This window comes from Aphelocoma coerulescens, chromosome 7 (genome assembly GCF_041296385.1).
Source record: "Aphelocoma coerulescens isolate FSJ_1873_10779 chromosome 7, UR_Acoe_1.0, whole genome shotgun sequence".
In the NCBI taxonomy this organism is placed as follows: Eukaryota; Metazoa; Chordata; class Aves; order Passeriformes; family Corvidae; genus Aphelocoma; species Aphelocoma coerulescens.
In genome coordinates this window covers 26581036-26602582 of record NC_091021.1, presented here as the reverse complement: position 1 = coordinate 26602582, position 21547 = coordinate 26581036, and the positions used below count along the sequence as shown (strand labels likewise).

The following is a 21547-nucleotide window of genomic DNA, read 5'->3' as shown; positions in this document are numbered from 1 at the left end:
TGAGCCTGGGGACTCCATTGTTGCACCACGTGGAGTGCATGAGGTGCAAAGTGCCGCAGTTAAGGTCGTCCCTCTGTCACTCTTCATCCATGCCCTATCCCAAAGGTTTGAGCTGTCACAATGGATAATTCAAGAGTAAATGGATCAAATATGTAACTAATTTTTCTTTTTTACCCTCTGTAAAAATAGATCCTTCAGACCTATATATCATTTGCTGCATACCTGCAGATGGTGCTTTGCCTGACCCAGTAACAGCCACAGAGTTTTTCTAAGGAATTCTTACGTCCTGAATCTGTTTCAGAACAATTAGAAGCAGCAGGCTGGACTAAGCTGTCTCCAGAGATCTTCTCCAGTCTCAACTGTTCTGTGTTCCTGTGAACAGCCTGATGCTCAGTGAGTGCAAGTCAGCATGGCTACCTTGATTTCACTGCAGCTGGATGCTTCTATACTGGCTGCTGAATCTGTCCTTTATTATTCCTGGAAAATAATAGTAAATGAATAAGCTACAAAGTGTTTCTTCCTGGAAGTCTTTCCTGGGACAGTTGCTTATAATGTAGCTCTACTGTTCTGTAAAAGTTTTCTCACTTCAACATTTCCATGAATAATAGTTGAATACTAAGTTTTCTTGTGGTGAAATGATTGGTTTATGGTTTGATGCACCATTCATAGTCATTGATGCTTCAACTATTCCCCGCTGTCCTCTCCAATCTTATTTCTAGGCTCTGAAAGTGCTTTCATCTATGAAAACTTAAATAGCATTTAAGAACAAAAACTGCTGTGATAAACTACTACTCTCACCTTGCAGTATTTTATAAGGTGCATTTGTTCAGCGCTCTCTCTTTTCCCTGTGGTCCTTTCACATCCATTATGAAATGCTTTAAAAAGAAAGCTCTGAAGAGCATATGATGTGTCTACACTTATAAACTCACTCATCTCTTCCATGCTTTCCTCCATTCCACATGGGCTCCTCAACCAGTTAGCTCGTAAGATAATGTGGATAAGACTTCAGTAGGACACAGAGAGAGTGGGCTGTGTCACTGTCTGACTACAGGGTGGCTGCAAATGTCACTCCTGTTGTCTGCCTCAGGTCCTAGGGAGCCACTGAGGAGTGTTGGTCTGCTGCAGGTGCAGAGAAACCCAAAATCACATGTGATCATTCCGTGTCCCATAGCACTTTCACTAGAACTGGAATTACATAATCTGGTTTATCTTCTCTTTGTTAATCTATTAATTCAGCACTCACTACTATTTATTCTCACTAGCCATTTTTATACTTCTGCAGAAGAACTGATTAAGAATGAGAGACCATTTCCTGGGCACTGTATTGAGCCACCTCACGAGGTGGTGTTCCTCTGGAAATGGGTAGGGGATACTCGTAATGAGGATGAGAATGAGCATGTAAGAACTGGTTGAGCAGTATGAGGGCAGGAAATGGATACATATTATTGCCATTATTCCTACTGGCTGTACCTATGACTTAGGGGAAAAAGTCCAGACATCTGCAGAGCAGGAGCTGCTCCTCTGGCCCAGGCAGGGTTGTGTTGGAGCCCACTGTGGCTTAACCATGGTCGTTACTCACTTGCAATTGAATCCAGGGCACTGATAGGTTTCTGGTCCCAGTAGAGAGAAGGATGTGGCAGGACATGCATCAATGTCATAGCCTTATCTGTTAAGGCAGTGTCAGGCTTGTTTGTCTGAATTTACCTGGAGGATTTAGGCTAAACAGAGAAAATGGGAAAAGAAAAGGGGAATGAGGAAGAGGAAAAGGAGTTGAAAGCAAGAGGGACAGTTTTGAAGTGAAGGTGAGCTGGAATGCAGAAAATAAAGGAAATGAGGTCATTTCTTGTTTCAGCAGGGTAGGATATGCCAGTTGATCTTCAGCAAAACAGCTGAGGATTCAAAGCTGCCATTTTCTGTTTTGTCATGTGTCCCTAAAAGCCGTAATCTTCTTTGAGTTGTTTGTTTGTTGTTGCTTTTCCTTCCCAACCTGCATGCCTTCAGCTGTTCACATAGTTTCTGTTGTTGGCTGGAGTCCCACTTGCATTGTTCAGGAATTTGTCACTTGGCCAGAAATTTATTGAGAAAACAACCCGGCCTGGCGGAGGAGAATGCAAGTATTCATAATTATATTTTCAGCCTTCTTAGGCCTTCAACAGGGACATTCATGAGGCATAAAATTTTAGTTTGGATGTTGATTTAATGTTCCTCAGCATCTAAAAGTGTTTGGGTTTGAAATCCTTATGCTTATCCTCAAATCTGTCTCTTGAAGGTTTGATGACGATTTTGCTTTTGCTGAGACACAGCTACTCCAACAGAAACAGCTACTCCAGAGGGAGAGTGGTTGCTCTGCTTAAGAGAAGCAGAAAAATGCTACTACGTGGGTTTTTTTTGGTTTTGGGGTTTTTTTAAGCAATTACTTCAGCCTAGGACTCTGTGAAAGCAGTGCACCTTGGCAGCAAAGCTGTAGAACAAGAAACAAAATGTCAGCAAAGTACTGCCTTTTTTCCCCTTTTCCTAACCACACTTAACACAGTAATTTTAGAATGAGGACCAAACTTTGTGATCTTGTGTGTTGGGTAGTTCCACTGGCATTAGCAGGGCTACTTCACTTTTGGATAGCTGACTTGAGTAATGACAGATCCTGACCAGAAATTTTAATCAAATTCAGTGAGATTCTTAGTGATGCTGGCTGGCACAGTTGGTACTCAATACAAAGAGTGACTGTCTTGCTGCAGTGTTTGACCACCTGTGATTTCCAACGCAACCATGTTTCTCACTCTGAAAATTAGGGCAGTGGTATGTGGGTTACAGTTTCAAGAAAGAGAAAGGACTATGAAACTGGTACAATTGCCATGGGGAAGGTTTTAGGTCAAGGAAGGAAGTATTATATAATCATTATGGCTGTACTGAAAAAAGATGAGACAGGCACAACACAGGTGTGCATCCACATGGAAGCAGAGTAGTGTGATAAAAACCCAACTGGGTGACTTGGTGGCTCCCTGAGTGAATAATGTTCAAAGGAACCATGTCATTGGGAATTCTCATTTTTTTCCTGGTCCATATTACATTACTTTTTTCCAAGGTAACCCAATCTTGACTTAAAAGCAGGGTGTTTGTGAGGTGCAGAGAGCCTGCCATCTCAGGGGGTAGGTATTGCTTCCACAGGGTGGGGGCAGAGCCACGAGACCCTTGTCGAGGGTTTTAAACCAAAGGCAACATTTTCACTGTTAAATCTCAGCATCCACTTCAAAGAATGGGCAGCACGTTGTGGTTAATGCAGCACAGCCTGAGCTCACCCCACTTTGTGTTATCAGTTTATTTTCCAGTGGTGGGAGCTGTTGTTTAAACCAAAGCACATTCTGAGTCATTAATACCACGGACTTCTTCACTGAACAAATAGCTTCTAAGAAGGTATTAATTATGTGTTTTCAACTAAGAGTGGAATATTTCTCCAATTTGTCCTCTTCCCCCCCCCCCCCCCCCCCCCCGGAGTTATTTTACATACTTTTTATTTGATTTATCAAAACTGTAATTTTTTTCCCTGTTGAAAGGCCAAATGGGAAGAATTTGGTTTTATGTTAATTTAATGCTAAAAATTCCAATATAAAAGGCTAGAAAAGTGTTACGATGGGGAAAAAAATCAAGCATGGGCAAACAAGATCTTGGTAAACCCTTGCAAAAAATATTGAGTCAGTTTTCCCTTCTCACTTTCCTACTGCTTTCTCCATTTATTCAAGAGCCTTTTTAAAAATGATTATCTGAGATGATAATTTGTACTCTGGATTAGCCTCTGAATTCAGTTATTCAGTTTGAAATTGCCTCATAAGTGTGTGTATATTACAGACATATGTATGAAAAAAATCTGCTAACTGCTTGTTTCACATATTGTTCAATGTATCAGATGAGCCATTTGCAGGATTTGATATTGTTGAGGTGGTTAGTGCAAACAGATATTTTATAGTTTTGAGTCAGCTTTCAAAGAATTGGCTTTGATTGCTCTATGCAATTCTACAATCAGTATTTTCCTAATTTTCACTACCTCTTGATATATGAATCTTTCCTTTTAAGAGAAAAAAGCATAGATGTAAATTATTTACACTTGCATTAGTAAAATTTATAGATGTAAGATTTTACAAATGCAGTTCCGCTTAACTTGGTTTGAATTTAGGGGAAAAAAATGAATGTGAAGATTGCCAAGAGAATGTTGTTTGAATACAATATGCTTTCAGTGTTTCATCAGACAAATGCAAATAAATTGACCTGATGTGGTGGTGGAAAAGACCTTTAACTGACCTGTTTCGATAGCTTGGGTACCCCAAAAACCTTGACTCTCTTAGGAGTATGTAAGTGCTGTGTCAGACTTTAGGTTTATACAGCACAAGAGTTTAACACAGGATCCAATTTATCTTACTATGTTTCCATAATTAGATTTTTGTTTGTTGCCATAGCAAGAATAAACTTGACAAATCACGCAGACAAATCTTGGCAAATATTTTAAATATAATACTTTAAAAAATGCATGGCTTTGTTTTAACTCACACTGTATAAACATAAAGACTTTCTCAGTACTAAGACTTTCTGCCTATATAAAGGCAAACTGAGTCCACAGAAGTTGCTTGGAATTTATACACACAGTGATATGCATATAATGTGTATAAATGCTGTTGGAAAGTGCTGCTTCTGCCTCTCCTTCAGCTTCTGAGTGCCTATGCAAATAATTTTTGAAAAACTGTCATTTAAAACACGAGCAAGCCTAAACCTTTGAAAATAACCTATATTGCTACAAATGTCAATGCCTCCTAATACGGAAAATGAGAGAACTGTCAGTATGAGGGAGATTTAAGAAGACAGCTATTTTTTTTTGAGCTGGTAGAAGTACACCAAATACATGTTCAACCATTTTTGTCCCTAGAAGAGGCAGATATGCAGTGCAGGTGAATTTGATCTCAATCTGTGTCTCCCAAGGATCACAGGAAACCTATTCCACGTGTCTTTTATGCTCTTCATAGTCCTCAGCCTCTGTGCTGGTGAAGCGTGCAGTCAGGGCCAGCCTTACTGCTGCTGAGGCAGATTCCATACAGGCAGCTACCAATGAACAGCTGAAATAAGCACAGTGGTGGAGCAGATATGGGAAATCTGCTGGAGAACTGACAGCAGAGAGCAGCCTGACCCTCCCTGCCTTGCTGGATGGAAGCAGACTGAGTTCTTATCCATATATTGCAGTATTGTATATGTCAGGATTTCCAGAGCCTTACTTGGCTCTTTGGATGGACACACCCAGCTGTTGAATAGGCCAATAGAGAATCCACAGAAGATGATATCCCTTATTTTTTCTTTTCAGAAGATCTGTGACAGCCATACCTTCTACAGTCTGTGCCTGACAGCATAAAGGAGTACTTGGTTTGATATAAAATTTGGTCTGCCTGCTCAGTTCTTTTATATTATTTTATAATTCATTATAATTATAATACTTTATTATTTTGTAGTATTATGTTATGCCTATGTCATATTTATTATAATACTGTATTAAATATGGTAAAAAACAGTGGTGTAAATACCACAGCTGTTTGTAGAAGCTTCCAGACAGCAGTCACCCTGTTCTCTGCAGGAAATATAACAAAAAATTTGCCTTTTTTAAAGATTTTGTTATCAAAATTGAAACCTTCCAAAGGCAGCTTAAGCAGTGCAGAAGGAAATCACTGAAAAGAAAGTGGTCACTGTTCTGTTATTGGTGAATTTATTTTTGTTTTGCTTGGTTTGGGATATTTTTTCACGCATGTTCTCCTTCAAAACCATAGCACAGAGTTCAAAGACAACCTTAAAAAACTTTTCTTACAGGGGATTTTTTTTCCATTATAAGTAGAAAAAAATACATGGAAAAGAATACTTTTAGTTGTGCAGTAGGCTTTTGACAACCTTTTTTACTGAACAATGCATTGCTAGGAACAGTGCAAGAATGAAGAATTAATAGCACTTCTTATTAATGGACTTTTTAGCTTAGAAATATTAAAGTAGAACTCTACTGACTTACGTTACCATAAGGTTATGGGGTCATTTTAAATCCTTGCTTAATGTCATTGATTTGGTCTGTGGCTTCACCACAGAAGGGAAATGAATTCATTTTGAGGTGGTGGAGAATTGATAATGCTTTGAAAAAATTGTAACACCATGATTACAAAAGTGAAGATACTGCAACAAATCTACAGACTTAGAAGAAAGAATCTTAATCAACACAAGCTGGCCAAACTCAATCTCAGTGCAAGACATCCCCCAGCTCTTCCAAGGTATAATGGTGTAAACTCCCTGGAAAGAACTCAGATTGATTGGCATTGTTTGTGAACTATTACTTTACTTCAACATTACAGGTATATGACATACAATATAAGTTTCAGAATTCCTAAACTCTGCAGGTGTTGATGAAGTACTATAGATTTCTAAGAGCTTTGCTGAAAAGCTCTGATTTCTCATGTATTAAAAACTAAGCATGTGGAAAAGAGTTTTGAAGAATTAGGGTATAATTTTCCCTAATACTACAATTGATTTCTAGGGGACTAGTTAGTGAGAAAAATCAACTCGTCTTGAGTAAACGGCAGCAGAACTCTGCCTAATAAATAGAATTTTGAAAAAGACACTGGGTTTTTTTTATAACCTGTTCCCTTGATAGTCTAAGATTGTTCCTTATAATGTTGAATGCTCTATTTTATAGCACTGTATTTAATTTAGTTGTAAATTACTCAAACTGTGGTGCTTCTACCACTTCCCAATCTATACCATAAATCTGAATGTGCATGTGTTTGCTTGGTATTGCTCAATAAAACAAACAACAACAGATCTGAAAAAGACATCAGAAAATTAATTATTTGTAATACATGTGAAGGATTGCTCATTTCACTGTTATGTTTAAGTATATAATGACTTCTGCCAAAGGAAACTGACACAGATTGTATTTGATTAATGAATACCATTATTTGCTGTTGGCCTGAAAAATTTATCTTTATCTAAATATTTTTTTTTTCCAGAATGGGCACTTTTAAAATTAGATTAAGCACTTCTGTATAATATCTATTTCTACTCCTAGACAAATCACCCTTTTATTCAATTAACATTACTATTCCAAGCTTTACTGAGTAATTTACCAGTAATATAGTATAGAATTGTTTCACTGGCTGCAGCAATCAGCTTCTGCAAGAAAATCAGCTGAATAGAAAAGAAAGAAAGTATAAATTTGATGACACTAATATGAGGCCTAAAATTAATGTGTAAATTTTTGAGAGATGAATCCTTAGATATACTTGGATTGTGTTTTTCTAATGAGTACCTCTGGGTATTGGTCAAATTCGTCATGTCTTAATTGTTGGTATCGTGAGAATGGAGTTGCTCTTCCTATTTTTATTTTCCTTTTTTCATGAATTTACAGTTCAGCAGTCTAAGCTTAGAAGAAAAATAAACATGAATTAATTTTGCCAAGTGATTCTAAAACTCATTTTAATTAGTCCCTCACACTCTACAGTTAACCTTGATTGCATTTCATAATTTAGGTTTTCTTCCCTTGTATAATGAGAAATACTCCCTACTAATAATGTTAGTAAAGCAGAAGAATAAATTGATGCATCTTTCTACACTAGCCATGCAGTTTATTTTTCCAAGCTCCTTTGATCAAAAAGTCTTGATATGTCAATTTTGTTAAATTTTGCCATCTACCTGTATGTATAACTGATTACATTTCTTGATTTAAGGATTAAGGAGTCAATGAAAAAGTTACCTGAGCTGGAAGACAAAGTCAGTCTTAGAAAATGTTAATCTGTGAATCTCATTACATCAGATTCTGCTTACTCTATCTGACTATTAATACTTAATGCTTGATGCATGATGGATTCTGAAATTTGAACAAAAAACTGTCTCAGTTTATATAAATACATAGATCTTAAAGCTCCTGTAGATGGAAAATAGCTTCACAGAGATAAATTGATTCCCAAGAAGGGAAATATTTTTCCCCACTTATGCCCTACCTGTTTTAATATCTTATGGAGCTTCGCATTTGCAAATTCCACCCATGGAGAACACATTAAAATTCCTAGTCTTGCTCCCTGAGAAACCGATAGAAATTTTTGTCTTAGTTTTGAGAGGAACTGTGTTAAGTTCATAGTAATAGATCAGTTAGTGTGTTATTTCTGTAGATTTTTGTTCTTTATGTCTGACTCTTAAGTCAGAAATCCTGATCAAGGGCTAGAGGCTCCTGCAAAGCGAGTTGACGCTACAAGAGGTCCTTGTCCCATCCTGTGTGATATAGTAGAGTGTGAGTTGTGGCAGGAGAATTGTTTTCAGTCTCCTTCAGTGATCAGATCTGCCCCCCAGTGTCACACAAAAACCCCTGGGCACAGCTGGTGCAGACAGTGATGCTGAGTTCACCATTCCGAAGTCTTTGCAGCTGAAAGGCGCCGAGGTTCTCGTGAGTAACTGGCACATGAGCCCTAAGTGAAACAGCTGCTCCTCAAACCAAATGAGATTACAACAGAACTGTTCCTTTCTCAACATGTATTCCATAAAATGGAACTTGGGGCAAAGTTTGTGGTTTGTTACTTTGCAGTTTGCATCTTGTCTTTCAGTATTGTCTAACATGTCCACCTCCATTCTCTTTTTCATTCTCAGGAGAATCCAGTTTGCTTATCAAGTTCTCTTTCTCTCTCTTTTTCTCTTTTCTCTTCCCCCCCCCCCCCCCCCCCCCCCCCCTTTTTCCCTTTCATCCAGATGGAATGCCATTTGCTTGGTGGGTTGGCCGTGCCAATGAAAAGCATCTTTACTGGGGAGGATCTCTTCCGGGCATTCAACAGTGTGCATGTGGATTGGAAGAAAGTTGTCTGGATATGAGATATTTTTGCAACTGTGATGCAGATAGAGAAGAATGGTAATAATTTTAACGTGTGTATAGCAGTGTCTGTGTGAAGAGCTGGGGGCAGGAAGTAGGGCAAGGCTTAAATATTTCCTGTTTCATAGTTCAGGATGCTTGAATGGCTTGAGTATAATGTGATAAGAATGAAAATGAAGCTAGAATTTGGACTTCCGATTTCACCTTAAATTTCTTTTTTGAGCCAAAGACATCTGGTTGAAGCAGGTTGCTGGGATGGGTGGTCTTCAAAAAAATCTTTCTTGTTGAATGCCAGATCCTGTAATTTTATTTGTTTAAAAGTTTTGGTTGATTCAACTGTAGCATTGCATGAATAAAGGCTCTAGGAGCTTGGTTCATAGGTGTACATCGGAGCAGAAAATTGAGGCCTAGACAGCAAAATTCAGATACAGCTAAACAAGAAATGTGTACTGCTAAAAAGTCTCCTCTTCTTCTTATGAAGCAGTATAATGTGCCTTAACTTATTTTTGCATTGGATCTCAAGCTTTTTAAGGTCGATGGGAAGAGTTGTTTGGCTTCTGTAGGTTTTGATTCATTCTTCATAGGAAATTCTGGAGTCACAGGATGAATATTTAAAGCCTTCCTTGGGTTCTGACCTTTGTTGTGCTCTGATGCTGCATGAATTTGGGAAGGCCACCTCACAATCTTCTGTCATTCTCTGCACTCTCAGAGACGCTCCAGCTACCAAGAGCTAGTTGGTGAACTTTCCAGTTGTGTTTGAGGGGACTGAAATTTCAGATGAGTGTTGTTGGAAGTACAGTTTGAAACACTGAACATGCATGTGAAAATTCTGCTCACTCAGTCTCCCTTCTAGACCACTCATGATAGGATCTGCTGCCCTTTATCTGAAAAAAAGATATTTTAACCTCCAGTAGTTCAGAATTTATGAATAATGGAAGCAGACAAGAAATGTCTTGCCGTCATAAGCTGCTGTGTTTGAAACACTGAATTAGCCCTGCGAAACCTTCCTTTAAAATGAGTAGAAAGTAACGGTAAGGGGTCTTAAAAACATTAAAAAAAAAATCAGAAATTACTTGTCACTGTAAGTGTTGGGCTTTTTCGTTGCTTGATTTCTAGACAGTGTGATTATTTGCTTGGACCCTTTATATCCCTGGGGTCACTATTCACTTTCAAAAATTATAGCTGTAAGGGGATTTCTTCAGGAAGATGTTTATGTAAATATTGGCTTATGAATGTGATTTGTATGGAATAGCCTGGCTGTGCATGTTAATCTATCTTTTCTTTAATGTTTGGTTATCAGATGCGCTTTTGACGAGGTTTGCACATGAGCATCAGGAGCATCTGTTCTTACTGGTGCTTGGCTCTTTTCATAATTCCCATTCCATTTTTCACTGCTCAAGCAGAGCAGGTTGTTAGGCTGGCTGACACTGGGGTTGCAGTCTTAGACTGCAGGGCATTGCAGCACTAGGTCGTACAAAGCAATGCAAGGTGAAAGCTAAATGCAGTTTTATAATATTTCAGCCAAGTCTCCTCAGGAAATGAGACCTAAACAAGTTATTCTGTGGGTGTTTATGTCCATTTTCCCCCAAACACCCCCAATGATTTTGAACAAGCAGACACATTTAAAACATCTTGGACAGAGAAGGAGAAGTCTCAAAAGTATTACAAATTACACATTCTATAAAAATTTATGCCAGGCTGAGGGGAAAAAGCCAATTAAAGCCCACAAGAAGGAAGTTAAGGAAGCGTACACTTTTATTAGATTTTGGAAAACCCTCATGGGAGAAAGATGTTGGAAATCATGCATCATTAGCTTGGCAGCTCAGAGAGCTACTTGTTTCTCCTAATTTCATGATAATAACAGAATATGCTTACAAGTTACCTCCACTGAAGTGCCTACTGTTTGTTGGTTTGGGGATTCAGTTGCTTTGGTTTTTAATCCATGAGAAATTTTTACTTTGGTAGTATTTTAAAGTTGAGGTTGCCTTTATAAAAGCTAGAAAAACCCTGACCTTTATGAAGAGTTTCTAAACATAAGGAATTTCATGTCTCTTGAAGATTGCTTTTGTGTTTCCCTGCTAGAACACTGACCCCTGATATATAACGAGCATTTGAATCTGCAAACTGCTAAGATCTGAACTGTGACTTTAACCTGCTATACGTTACAGTGGAAGGAGCAAGACAGCAGTAGATGCATTTATTTGCCTCAGCATGAAATAAAATGGGTGCTGCAGAGTTGAAAACCAGAAAATAATTTTTGCTCCTTTTAGATAAATCATGCTGCTCCAAGGTAGGAACTATCCAGAATAGCTGAAGCATCCTCCTGAGGAAGAGACAGTCCTAGGATTCTGCTTTGATTTGCTTTCCTTAGACTAAATCTTGGGTGCAGAAGAAGCTACTAATTTCTCAGAGCAGCAAAAGAAATGATAAACAATGGAAAGCAGACCTGACAAAGTCCTGTGCCAGGTGTTTGGCAGCACACAATATGCACTTCTAGGCATGCTGACTTTTAAATGATATCTGAGCATACAGCTGAGCCAGCTGCTATTTTTGGGCTCTTACTTGACATCAAGTTAGTCCCCCTGGCCAGATGAACAGGGATGTATAATTAAGCATTCTAGATGGGGAGGGCTTTTGTATTTTTCACCTTTGTTTTTATGATAGCATTTTACTGATAAGTATCTTTTTCCATATGGATCCTCATCGTGCTTCCAAACTCCACAGTATGATGACAGCAAAATGTGTCACTGCAGAATAGTGGAGCATCTTCCTGGTATTTTCTGGAGAATAGGAGATCTCTGAAGAGGAAGCAGAGGCACCTGCTACTGCACCCTTTTTGTTGACCCAAGCAAGAGATCTGAAAAGGTGTAAGACATGCTTTGGCTGCATGCTGCCAAAAAAAGAGAAAGATTTCTGACTGCTGAAAGCACTTTCTAGTGGGTGGGAACATTCATAAAAATCCAGTGGCTTCAAGCTGAAGCTAAGCCTTGTTCAGAAAATGTTTTATTTTTCTTTCTTTCCCTTCCCACACACTGACAGTAGTTAAATGTTGGGACAAGTTATATATAGATGAGGTATATTAATGATTGTCTTTCAAAATATATACCCTGTTTCAAACAAAAACCTATTCTTGATTGGGGAGAGGTGTTAAACTGATCTAAAGAATAAAGCATTACTGAAATACTGAAGGGATAGTGCTATCATGAGATCTTTCAGATCTTCAAATGCCTCTCCCAGGCTGTCTTTCCTCTCAAGCAAAATTCTCTTGCCTTGGGAATTGAGGTCTTGCTGCTCATCAAACCTTGCATTTAAAATGGGAGGAAATTCTTTCATGCTGAGGTGGCGCACGACAGTCCTGAAGTCCTTTTGCTACTTTGGCCTCTCTGTCTGGAATCCATTCTGCCCTTCAAATGCAAACCCTTGACTGAAGCCAGTCATCAGACAAAACCATTCTGACTGTATTCACCTGGAAACCTTGTGAATTTGGAGAACTTTGCAGCTTTTTATTTTGTACAGAAAGAGAGGCATCTTTGGAACTCATTTTGTACAAGAAGCTCAGGCATCTAAGCTAAATGTGGTGGACAGTGTTGATTCCAAAAATTAGCTGATGGCCATCTTTTATTTCTATTCTTCAGTCTTATTATTCAAACTGGAGGAGTATCCTCTTTTTTCTCCCAGAACAGTCTTCTTCACTGGGGAACTAAACATTTGAGTCATACCATTTTCAAAGTTCACCTCTTTATTGTGGCTTTGGGGAATTACAAGAATAAGGAAAACCATGGGACACGATAAGAAGGGGAACAAAATAGAGGGTGGATAGTCTTGTCAGACCCACCTTGTCTCCCAGAGGTATAATAAGTGCATCGAGCCTAGTTTGAGGAGGAGCAAAGCCAAATGGAAGTGAATGAAGCCTTGCTTGGATGAGCTGTATTTGTGCTAAGCTCTGCCATGGCCAGGATGCTACAACTGGAAGGGTTGAGGAGAGCAGGGCAGAGAAACCCTGATGAGCCCAGACTTGACTGGTTTTGTTTGCTCTGCCACTATCCCACACTGAATCCATAACCTGAGAAGCAGTGCAGGCAACTCCAGAGCCTGAGAACTCATAAATAACCCCTTCCAGAGGTGAGCTGGCCTGTATAGAATTGTCTTGGATATCTGCCGTCATGACTGCTTTTGTCAACAGCCGGGAAGAGCTGCCTGCAGAGAGCTGACTGTAGCAAGTCCCTGAGGTGTCAAGAGTCAGTTCATTACTCTAATTACCAAACTCTGTATCTCTAATTCAGCCAAATACAGGCACTGCATCTTGCCTTCAGCTGTTAGGTATGTCCCCTCATGCTGGTGGTTTTTACTTTATCGTGACTGTACATTTTTTTACCCAGTAAAGCATTTGTGGATACGGCTCATGGGTAAGATAGCAATTAAAATGTATTCCTTTGGATTATTAATGGTATGCCCTGCACAGGCCTCAAAACTTTTCCTGATGAAAGCCTGTGTCATGGGCCCATTCCTTATGTGCTTCCTTGCCATCTGCTGATGATAGTATTCTTTTCCCCAGATGTATGGTATTCCTGAAAATGTGTGCTGAATATCTGAGCTACTGAGGCTCAGATCCCGCCAGAGTTTCCATTAATGTGCAAGAGAAAAACATACCAATAGGGGATCATATGAGAATAAATTATATTTAATGGCACCACTGTTCTACCATCTGTTACAAAAAATATGGAAATGGCTACCTAGAGATTAGCAATTTATGATGGCTCACACAGTTAGGACACCATAGAGCGAGGGTTTGTTGAGCATGCTTTTAGTAGTACCCAGGAAGAAGAAAAATAGTTTCATCATGTTATCATCAAAATAGTTATTTGTCGTTTACAGGTGAGTCTAACTTTACTACACCTTGTAGTATCCAGCTGCTGCACTGTCATCTTTAGTAGCAAATTATTTTCATCTTTTTAAAATTGGTCCATACATAGAGCATTTTTTGACATGTGACTTGCCTCATAGCTTATTGAGGAAGTCCTTTGGGTAGATGTAGGCATTAATCTTCAGACATGGATAAACAAATGACATCCAACTGTATTTAATACCCATAAACAAAAAATTTTCAGTGATTTAATTTAAAGGGCATTATTGCATTTGTTTGGTTTGGGTTTTGCTTGTGGAAATGACAAATTGACACTATCCTTTATGCAAAGAGCTCAGAGAAACATCTGTTTGTTGAGGGTTGTTTCCACCCTCAAAACATTCAGATTTTCATCTGATTTTGTGCCAAATTGAGTGCCAAGTCAAGCAAGCAGGAGGTCGACTTCCCAAGTTCATTAATTTATTCATACCATTTTCTGTGAGCAGGGAACTCTTTCAGGAAAGTGATAAAACCTGCTTGATTTTTGTGAAATCAGGTCTTAACTTACAAGGGGTGTGCTTCATGGAAGTAGCCACAGAGTGCATTGTGAAACCCACTGAGGAGAAATAAAGTAGTGGGTTTGGCTAACCTGAGAAGCAGCTGTGGAAAAGCAAATATAATCTGGTTTTAAGTGTATGTGAACTGCTAAATTAAAATACATATAAGTAAAAAGGAACTCTGGGAACAAACACAAAAAGAATTAGTCTAACAAGGTTTTGCTTTTGTTTAAAAGACAAAATCATGTATTTGCATGTCAGAGTGCAGATGCTTTTTATCAGAAAATAGTAATTTTATTTGAAAAGTGTAGTACGTGAGAAGTGATCCCCAAGCCCCCTTCAGGCAAAATTTCAAATGTTTTGTCCAAACCCTGGTATATTTGTATTTTGTAGTGCCACAACAGTGCCTCCAGGAAGGTTTTGTACAGGTACATGAAGCTCTTTTGCTCCTCTCTCAGGAATAATACATTGTATTTGAGAGGCTGCCATGGTGTACCACATAGAGAAGAGGAATTGTGGTGCTTTGTAAGAAATGGAGTCTGAAATAAGTTCAATTTAAGGAATACCCAGAATTTGAAACACTCACAATGTCTTCCACTCTCTTTTCTGCATTTTTTAGCTGAAATAGCTTAGGATCTTTCACCAAAAACTTGATTTCCTACTATGAAATAGTAATAATTAACAGCAACAGTAGATATGTTGTTCCTCACACTGACGCATTCTCTGGACAGAATATTTTCTGATAGGTTTTATTTCAGTGTCTGCTTGTATGAAAATATATATCATTATATGAGGGGGTTTTTCCATGTGTGAGAGAATAAAATGCGTAAATGTGCTATTTGATTTTGAAGAGAAGCTTGATTGAGTTTTCAAGGCATTAACAAAGAAGTGAAGATTTTTATTAATTCTAGAATATATTTCTCTCTCACACTTGAGCTATGCTCTTAAAGTTTGCTGTGACACCAGCATATAAGTAGTAAAAATTCAGTCATAAAATCTGATATAAAAGAACTTCATGCAATACAGCAGAATATCTAATAAGCAATGCAGTTTTCAGAGATGTGGAATAGATATCTTTAAAATGTCACCATTTCATGGGGTTTTGTAGATATTTTGAGCACTAGCTGTAGAAAGATACTGATTTTTATTTTAATGCTGATCATAGCCAGTAAAAAGACTGCACTATTTTTTTAAATTTAAATAAATTTGCAGGAAACCTCCCTAAATATTTTGCAATTTTTGAAAAATTTTGTTTTAAAAAAGTAAGTGCCAGCTTAGTTACCCATATGTGTATTGAATATTTTATGTTCCATTACTATGAATCTTTCTGCCTTTCTTTCATTCATTCTGCCTACTCTTCTTCCTCCCAGCCACTGGAATACCTTTTTTAATTATCTTCCTAAGAAATACTCAAATAATTTAGCTTTTGTCACAGCAGTTTCATCATCTGTTAAGAGTATTTATGCTAACTTTCAAATACTGGTACAATAAGCTATAGGAGTGTGATACTGAGAGTCTTCTCTGAAGAGATTTGGAGACCATGTACCTTTGATTCATACATGACAGTTTCCCTCCTGAGTCTGTGCTGGAGGCCTTACTCTGCCTTGTGCCTGGGAATTTCATCTTGCTGCACTTTGTCTGTAATTATTTGCATGTCAGACACCCACTGGAGCAAGAAGAAAATGTTAGCATCGGAGAGGGTACGTCTCCTTTTCCCCTTGGCATTATGAGACAATTAACTGTGGTGCATGCAATTAGAAGCAATGAAAAATAAATGCAATGTATGCAGCCTTTATAAAAAAGATCAAAATACTCCTATTTTTGTCTAACATTAATCAGATTAATCACTTAACCAAACAAACATTTGAGGTTGTGTGTCAGAGCACAGCTGCAGTGTTTGTTCTGATTATTATTTCTTTGCTAGAAGTCTGTGTCCCTTCCCATATCTGGAACTACACCAAGAAGAGCATTTATGGAAGTTGGCATTGCAAGCAGGATATGGGCAGGTCTGGCATCCTGCTTGGAATGTCAGACTCTTTGGCAGTGTTATCACTCAGATAGTGATACGTGTTTCCTGAGGCATTTTGTCACACCTGCCTGGAAGAGCAGTGGGTATAAATTTGGGATTACTGGCATTTTGGATATGTTGCCATCCCCATGTGCAGGACGTAGTTTTTCACCTGTGAGCAGACAGGTGAACTGAATCCAGACCCTGCACACAGCTTGCTGGGCCATGAAGAGGGAGAGATCCTTTCTCCAAAACTATTGGGATTTGCTTCCATGAAGGATGCTCTGCCCCGCTTATGTGCCTGGATGTACAGCAAACCTTAACCTTGAGGAAAGGAGAAGGAAAAACACATCACTGTGGAGATGAGATTCAGGAGCACTCACCTCTCTATTATCAATCGATAGAGAGAGATCTCAAAAGGGCAGTTCTGCTCTGGCAAGGTCAGGGTTGGTGCCTGAGGGACTCGGCTGGGTTCATGAAGTGCAGTGGGATGCATGCACATCTGTGTACCCTGCCAGAGCCAAAGTCACTAGGTGGACTTAAGGGCCTGCCATGAAACATCACGCTGCATTTTGAGGACAACTTTTTGTCCAGCTGGCTCAGAATAAAAACAAAGAAATTACCCTTCAGGAATCAATCTTTCCAGTTCCTTTCTAGCAACCATGTGTAATTTAGTCACAGCTGAAGAACAAGCCCAGCTAAACAAGCACAAGAAGACAGTGCAGTAAATCTGCCTTGAATATTTCAGTTGCTGACACAAAATGTCCATTGGCATGCAGTGCAAGGGATTAATTCAGTCCAAACTCACTCTGCTAATTCAGCTGTTTTTACATTTTGCAGGGTCAGTTGTGTCCCAGCCATCTTGAAGTTGGATCAGTAATTGTCTGGCTTCCCTGTGCTAACAGCATGGTGGATCAGGCATTGCCTGTCCTCTTGCTGCTCGGGTGAAGCACAAAGCCAGCATAAACACCCTTATCTGTCTCCAGATAACTTTATAGAAATGCAGACTTGGACTTAGACCTGATCCACAGTAAATACATCCTGCTGAGGAAACCCAGTAGAGACCAGTTTACATTAATGCCCATTAGTCAGCATGGCAGTGCTCTTCCTGAGCTTCAAAGTTGTTCTGCACAGCTGAAGCAGGTTTACAGCCCATCCCAGCCAGTATCATGGTCCAAATGCTGTCTTCAGTGGTCAGTATTGCATATGAACATAGAGCATACGTGGGAACATACTATCTTAACCATGTGTACTTGTCACAATTCCTCCAGGTAATTCTGCAAAAGATCTTTCATCTTTAACTAAGCGCCTTTTAAGTATTGCCTAGCATGAGGAATGCTGGGGGGGGGTTGTCTGTGGTTAATCTGTCTCTTTCTGTTTGTGTATTAAAATCCAGGACAAATGATACCGGCCTCCTTGCTTTCAAAGACCATTTGCCTGTAACTCAGATTGTGATCACTGACACAAACAGATCAAATTCTGAGGCTGCTTGGAAAATCGGCCCTTTGCGTTGCTATGGAGACAGTGAGTACTAGCTTTTCTCAATTTTCATAGGTACAGAATGTTCCTTTTTTTTTGCTGTTGTTGTTGTCTTTTTTTATAAAAAAACTATTTCTCTGATGAAAGGTGGCTTTCCACATGCAGCTTGCAGCTGCTGTCCTGCACCAATTAACTATAGAGAAGGGGGTTGTGTTTGCAGGGCAGTTCTGGAATGCTGCTTCCTTCAACACGGAGGCCTCCTACCTGCACTTCCCCACACTCCACGCCGAGGTCAGTGCGGACATCTCCTTCTTCTTCAAAACCACCGCCGTATCCGGGGTGTTCTTGGAAAACCTTGGGATTAAAGACTTCATACGAATTGAAATAAGCTGTAAGTTTCACTGCTCAGAAATCTTGGTGTATTTGCCCAATCTGACAGTTGCAGAGAACTGGGAAGGACATATTTTCTGCCATCTTGAGAGGCTTGGAGGTGCCTGGAGACTATAAGATGGGGACATAAAGACTCTTTTATCTAGACTTACTTACCTCTCCTGTCAGAGTCTCCCTGTATGGCCTTGGTCATTACACTTAATCTTACTATGGCTAGATTTATCTTTCTTAAACAAACAAGTATGAATTTATATTTTCGACACCAATACTTATTTTTTTGCTCTTTAGAGGAAAAAAACCTACTGGTTAGATGTACCTATAGGTTGTAATTTTAGTTGGAAGTTGAAAAATTTAATGCAACCATTCTGATGGTTAGTTTTATTTCCATATCAGTAACATGCCCAGCCTGATGCAGCCCTAGTGTTTCACAGGAACTCAGTGTGTATGGTACAGCTACGAGGTGAGAGCTTATGAAGGACAGGACAATAATGCAAGATAAGTTAGTCACAGTTGTAATGGATCTTGAATACTTCAAAATCTATTAAGTGAGTGTAGTGTAACTGCTACTCAGTGTATAAGGAAAATTGCACGGAATTTAATTAGTGAGATTTTGCCTCACTCCTGTTGGGATGAGTTCAAGTATTTATTAGTGACAAAAGAGTGTGGCAGCTTTGACATGAAATATGACATGTGTATTCCAAATTCTGTCAAGCTTAGGGAAAACAAACTGAGTGCTATGCATTTGATAATATGCTTATAATAACCCCAAAATAAAGTTTAATAAAACAGGGCCCCAAGGCCCTTCGATTCATTAAACCAGTGGTAAATGTCATGGTGCATTATCACAAGGTAATGAGGTGTGATTTACTGTTAATTGCACATCAAGGTCCAATTTGGTTGTACTTCAGTGTATTGCATTTTATTCTCAGGGATATGGAAGTAAAAATGGCATCAAATATAACAAATACTATAAACTAAGAGGATTGTTCAGTGAAAGCTTCTGGATGTGTGTTACATCTGTACTCCTAGAGAAATGAGTTATTTAAAAGTTTGGGGAAGATCTTTTAGACTTAGGCTTCTCATCAGTAGTTTGTTGTTGTGCTTCTTGCTGCCAGATGGAATTTGCAGCCTAAAGGCCTTGTATCAAGGAAGCTCCACCAAGCAGCTGCTTCAAAGGGAAATGACTTTTTAGCAGATGCAGGGGCTCAGAATAGATCTTTGTCTATCCCTATGGAGCATTTCCTATCTTAACTATCTAAGAAGCAGCTTCTAAAACCAGACCTATCCCAATTGTTTGGGCTTGAAATAACAAGGTTTATAGGAATTTCCAGTCCACAACCTTCTGGTGGTGTGATGTGTGGACCTGGTTCTTGGTCTTCCTGGTGCATTTAGCATTTTAGGAAGAGGAAAATAATCAGTAGCAAGAATGTTAAAAGGTTCTAGCCCCTTTCAGGAGTCCAGCAGAGCAAGATGGACTCCTTTATGTGGCTTTTGTTTTGCAATTATTGTCCTGTTTCTAGGAGCCTTATTATCTCTAGATGTGTGTTACATATACAGCTTTAGTTTAGAATCAGCAATTAACTAGTTTTGCTCATTAGTTTTTTTGTGCATCTTGGGTCAGACTTGGGTGAGCAAATGCTTGTAGGTTTCTCTCATACCACATGTAATGGTTAAGTACTTGCATTTTGAAAGATCTAGTTGGAAAGATCTTCATCCTTTCTCCCTTCTTAGCATTATTTGTCCAAAATCTTTTTGGACCATTGTTTGACTTTTGTGCAGCCTTTGGCACTTTCATTTCAAAAAGAGAAGTGCCATTTCTAGAGCACTGTAATTGTTATAGCAAAAAAAGATGGGTACCCACAACCAAGCATAATCACAGCAGAGATCAAACAGTGAGGCTGCAGGCTTAAATTTATGTATAATCTGCTGTGTAGGAGATGGGAGGTAAATGATCCTGTACTATTTGCTGACATAAAAGTTAATGGACCCTATATTTATGTGAGATTTCTTGGTGTCAAAACCACGATTTAATTCAGACCTTCACTTCCTCTTCACTCTGTTTATCTATTCCAGCCCCCAAGGAGATCACCTTCTCCATAGATGTTGGGAATGGCCCCACAGAAGCCACCGTGCAGTCTCCCACACCCCTGAATGACAACCAGTGGCACTATGTCCAGGCAGAGAGGAACCTCAAGGAAACTTCTCTGAAGGTGGACAACCTCCCCAAGAAGGTCCTGAAGGCCCCTGCTGAGGGACACTTCCGCCTGCAGCTCAACAGCCAGTTATTTGTAGGTAGGGACAATCCAAGGGTTCCTGTAGAGATCAACAGTATTTCATATACTTTGGTAATGAATGCTCCTGTCTCACCACTGAGCTTGCATGGGGTGGCTTGATTTTGCTTTCTCTTCTTCTACTCCTGCATAGGCAACATGAAGTAAACCCCAACATCTGCCTTTACTCTCAAAGCACTAACCATAATTTAACCATGCTATTCTTCATGTTATTTTTAGGGCCAAACTCTTGAAATGTATTTATTGCCAAAGAGTTGATAACCTTTCTTCTTGTGTAGCACTAGCTGTGTAAATTGCTTTAAAAAATGTGACCTCTCTCTTTAGGCGCATTGTAAAAGTCACAAATTTGTCATACAAGTTTCTGGGCAAAACCAGATGACAGTAGGGTCTTTAAAGTTTGTTCCTTCAAGCATGCCTACAAAAACCTTTATTTGGCTAGAGAGTCCACGAGTGAGAGAAGTATGAACACAGTCCATGCAAATAAAAGTGTTTCATCTGAAAGTGATTTTTTAAAGGACAAAAAAGAAAATTAAAAGAGGAAGAAGAAAATATCTACATATATTTTGTTTACTCATTGCCCTTGCACAAGAAACCTGGACTGGGACTAGTTTGTATTTGATAATATGATAATGGATTACAAAGGGAATTCTCTCTTTTCTATTTTCAAATGCTGTCTTTCTGAGTAATCTGCTCAGTGATGGAGTGGGTTGTATTTGTTCTCATGAAGGGCCATTAAGGTAACTTCTGACTCCTTCCTTAAAATGGATCTTCTTAGCTGAAATGCTGTAGCAAACCTCAATCTGTCAATGCCTTTTAATAAAGTTTACTTGTATATTCATACCCTTATAGTTAAGTAGCTTTCAGGGTATTTATTTGAGCTTTTTATTGTGTATGTGTGCAGTAATTACTGGGCTCTGAATGTGAAGAATTATTCTGTTAATAAATAGATATGGCTGCATCAATGTCAGGCGTCCTTCCCATACATCTGGTGATTTATACCTAAAATGATCTCTGCTAGACTCAGCTGGAGAGAAGCTCACTGAAGAGCTCACAGAAGGGAGGCTTAAGGCTGTCACAGTGCAAGGTTTCTGTTTCCTGGTATGAAGCATGCTG

The 21547-nt window shown here is 39.1% G+C and overlaps 1 protein-coding gene across 5 annotated transcripts in view; it reads left to right on the top strand.

The window, feature by feature from the left end:
- The window catches only part of CNTNAP5 (contactin associated protein family member 5), a 272841-nt gene that overhangs the window by 210891 nt on the left and 40403 nt on the right, over window positions 1–21547 (top strand). For all 5 annotated transcript variants that reach the window (XM_069020986.1, XM_069020988.1, XM_069020987.1 and 2 more), the window contains 4 exons: window positions 8749–8905; window positions 17671–17798; window positions 17974–18144; window positions 20217–20435. In XM_069020986.1, coding sequence (XP_068877087.1) covers window positions 8749–8905; window positions 17671–17798; window positions 17974–18144; window positions 20217–20435 — 675 coding nt within the window. The remainder of the gene's footprint in view (window positions 1–8748; window positions 8906–17670; window positions 17799–17973; window positions 18145–20216; window positions 20436–21547) is intronic.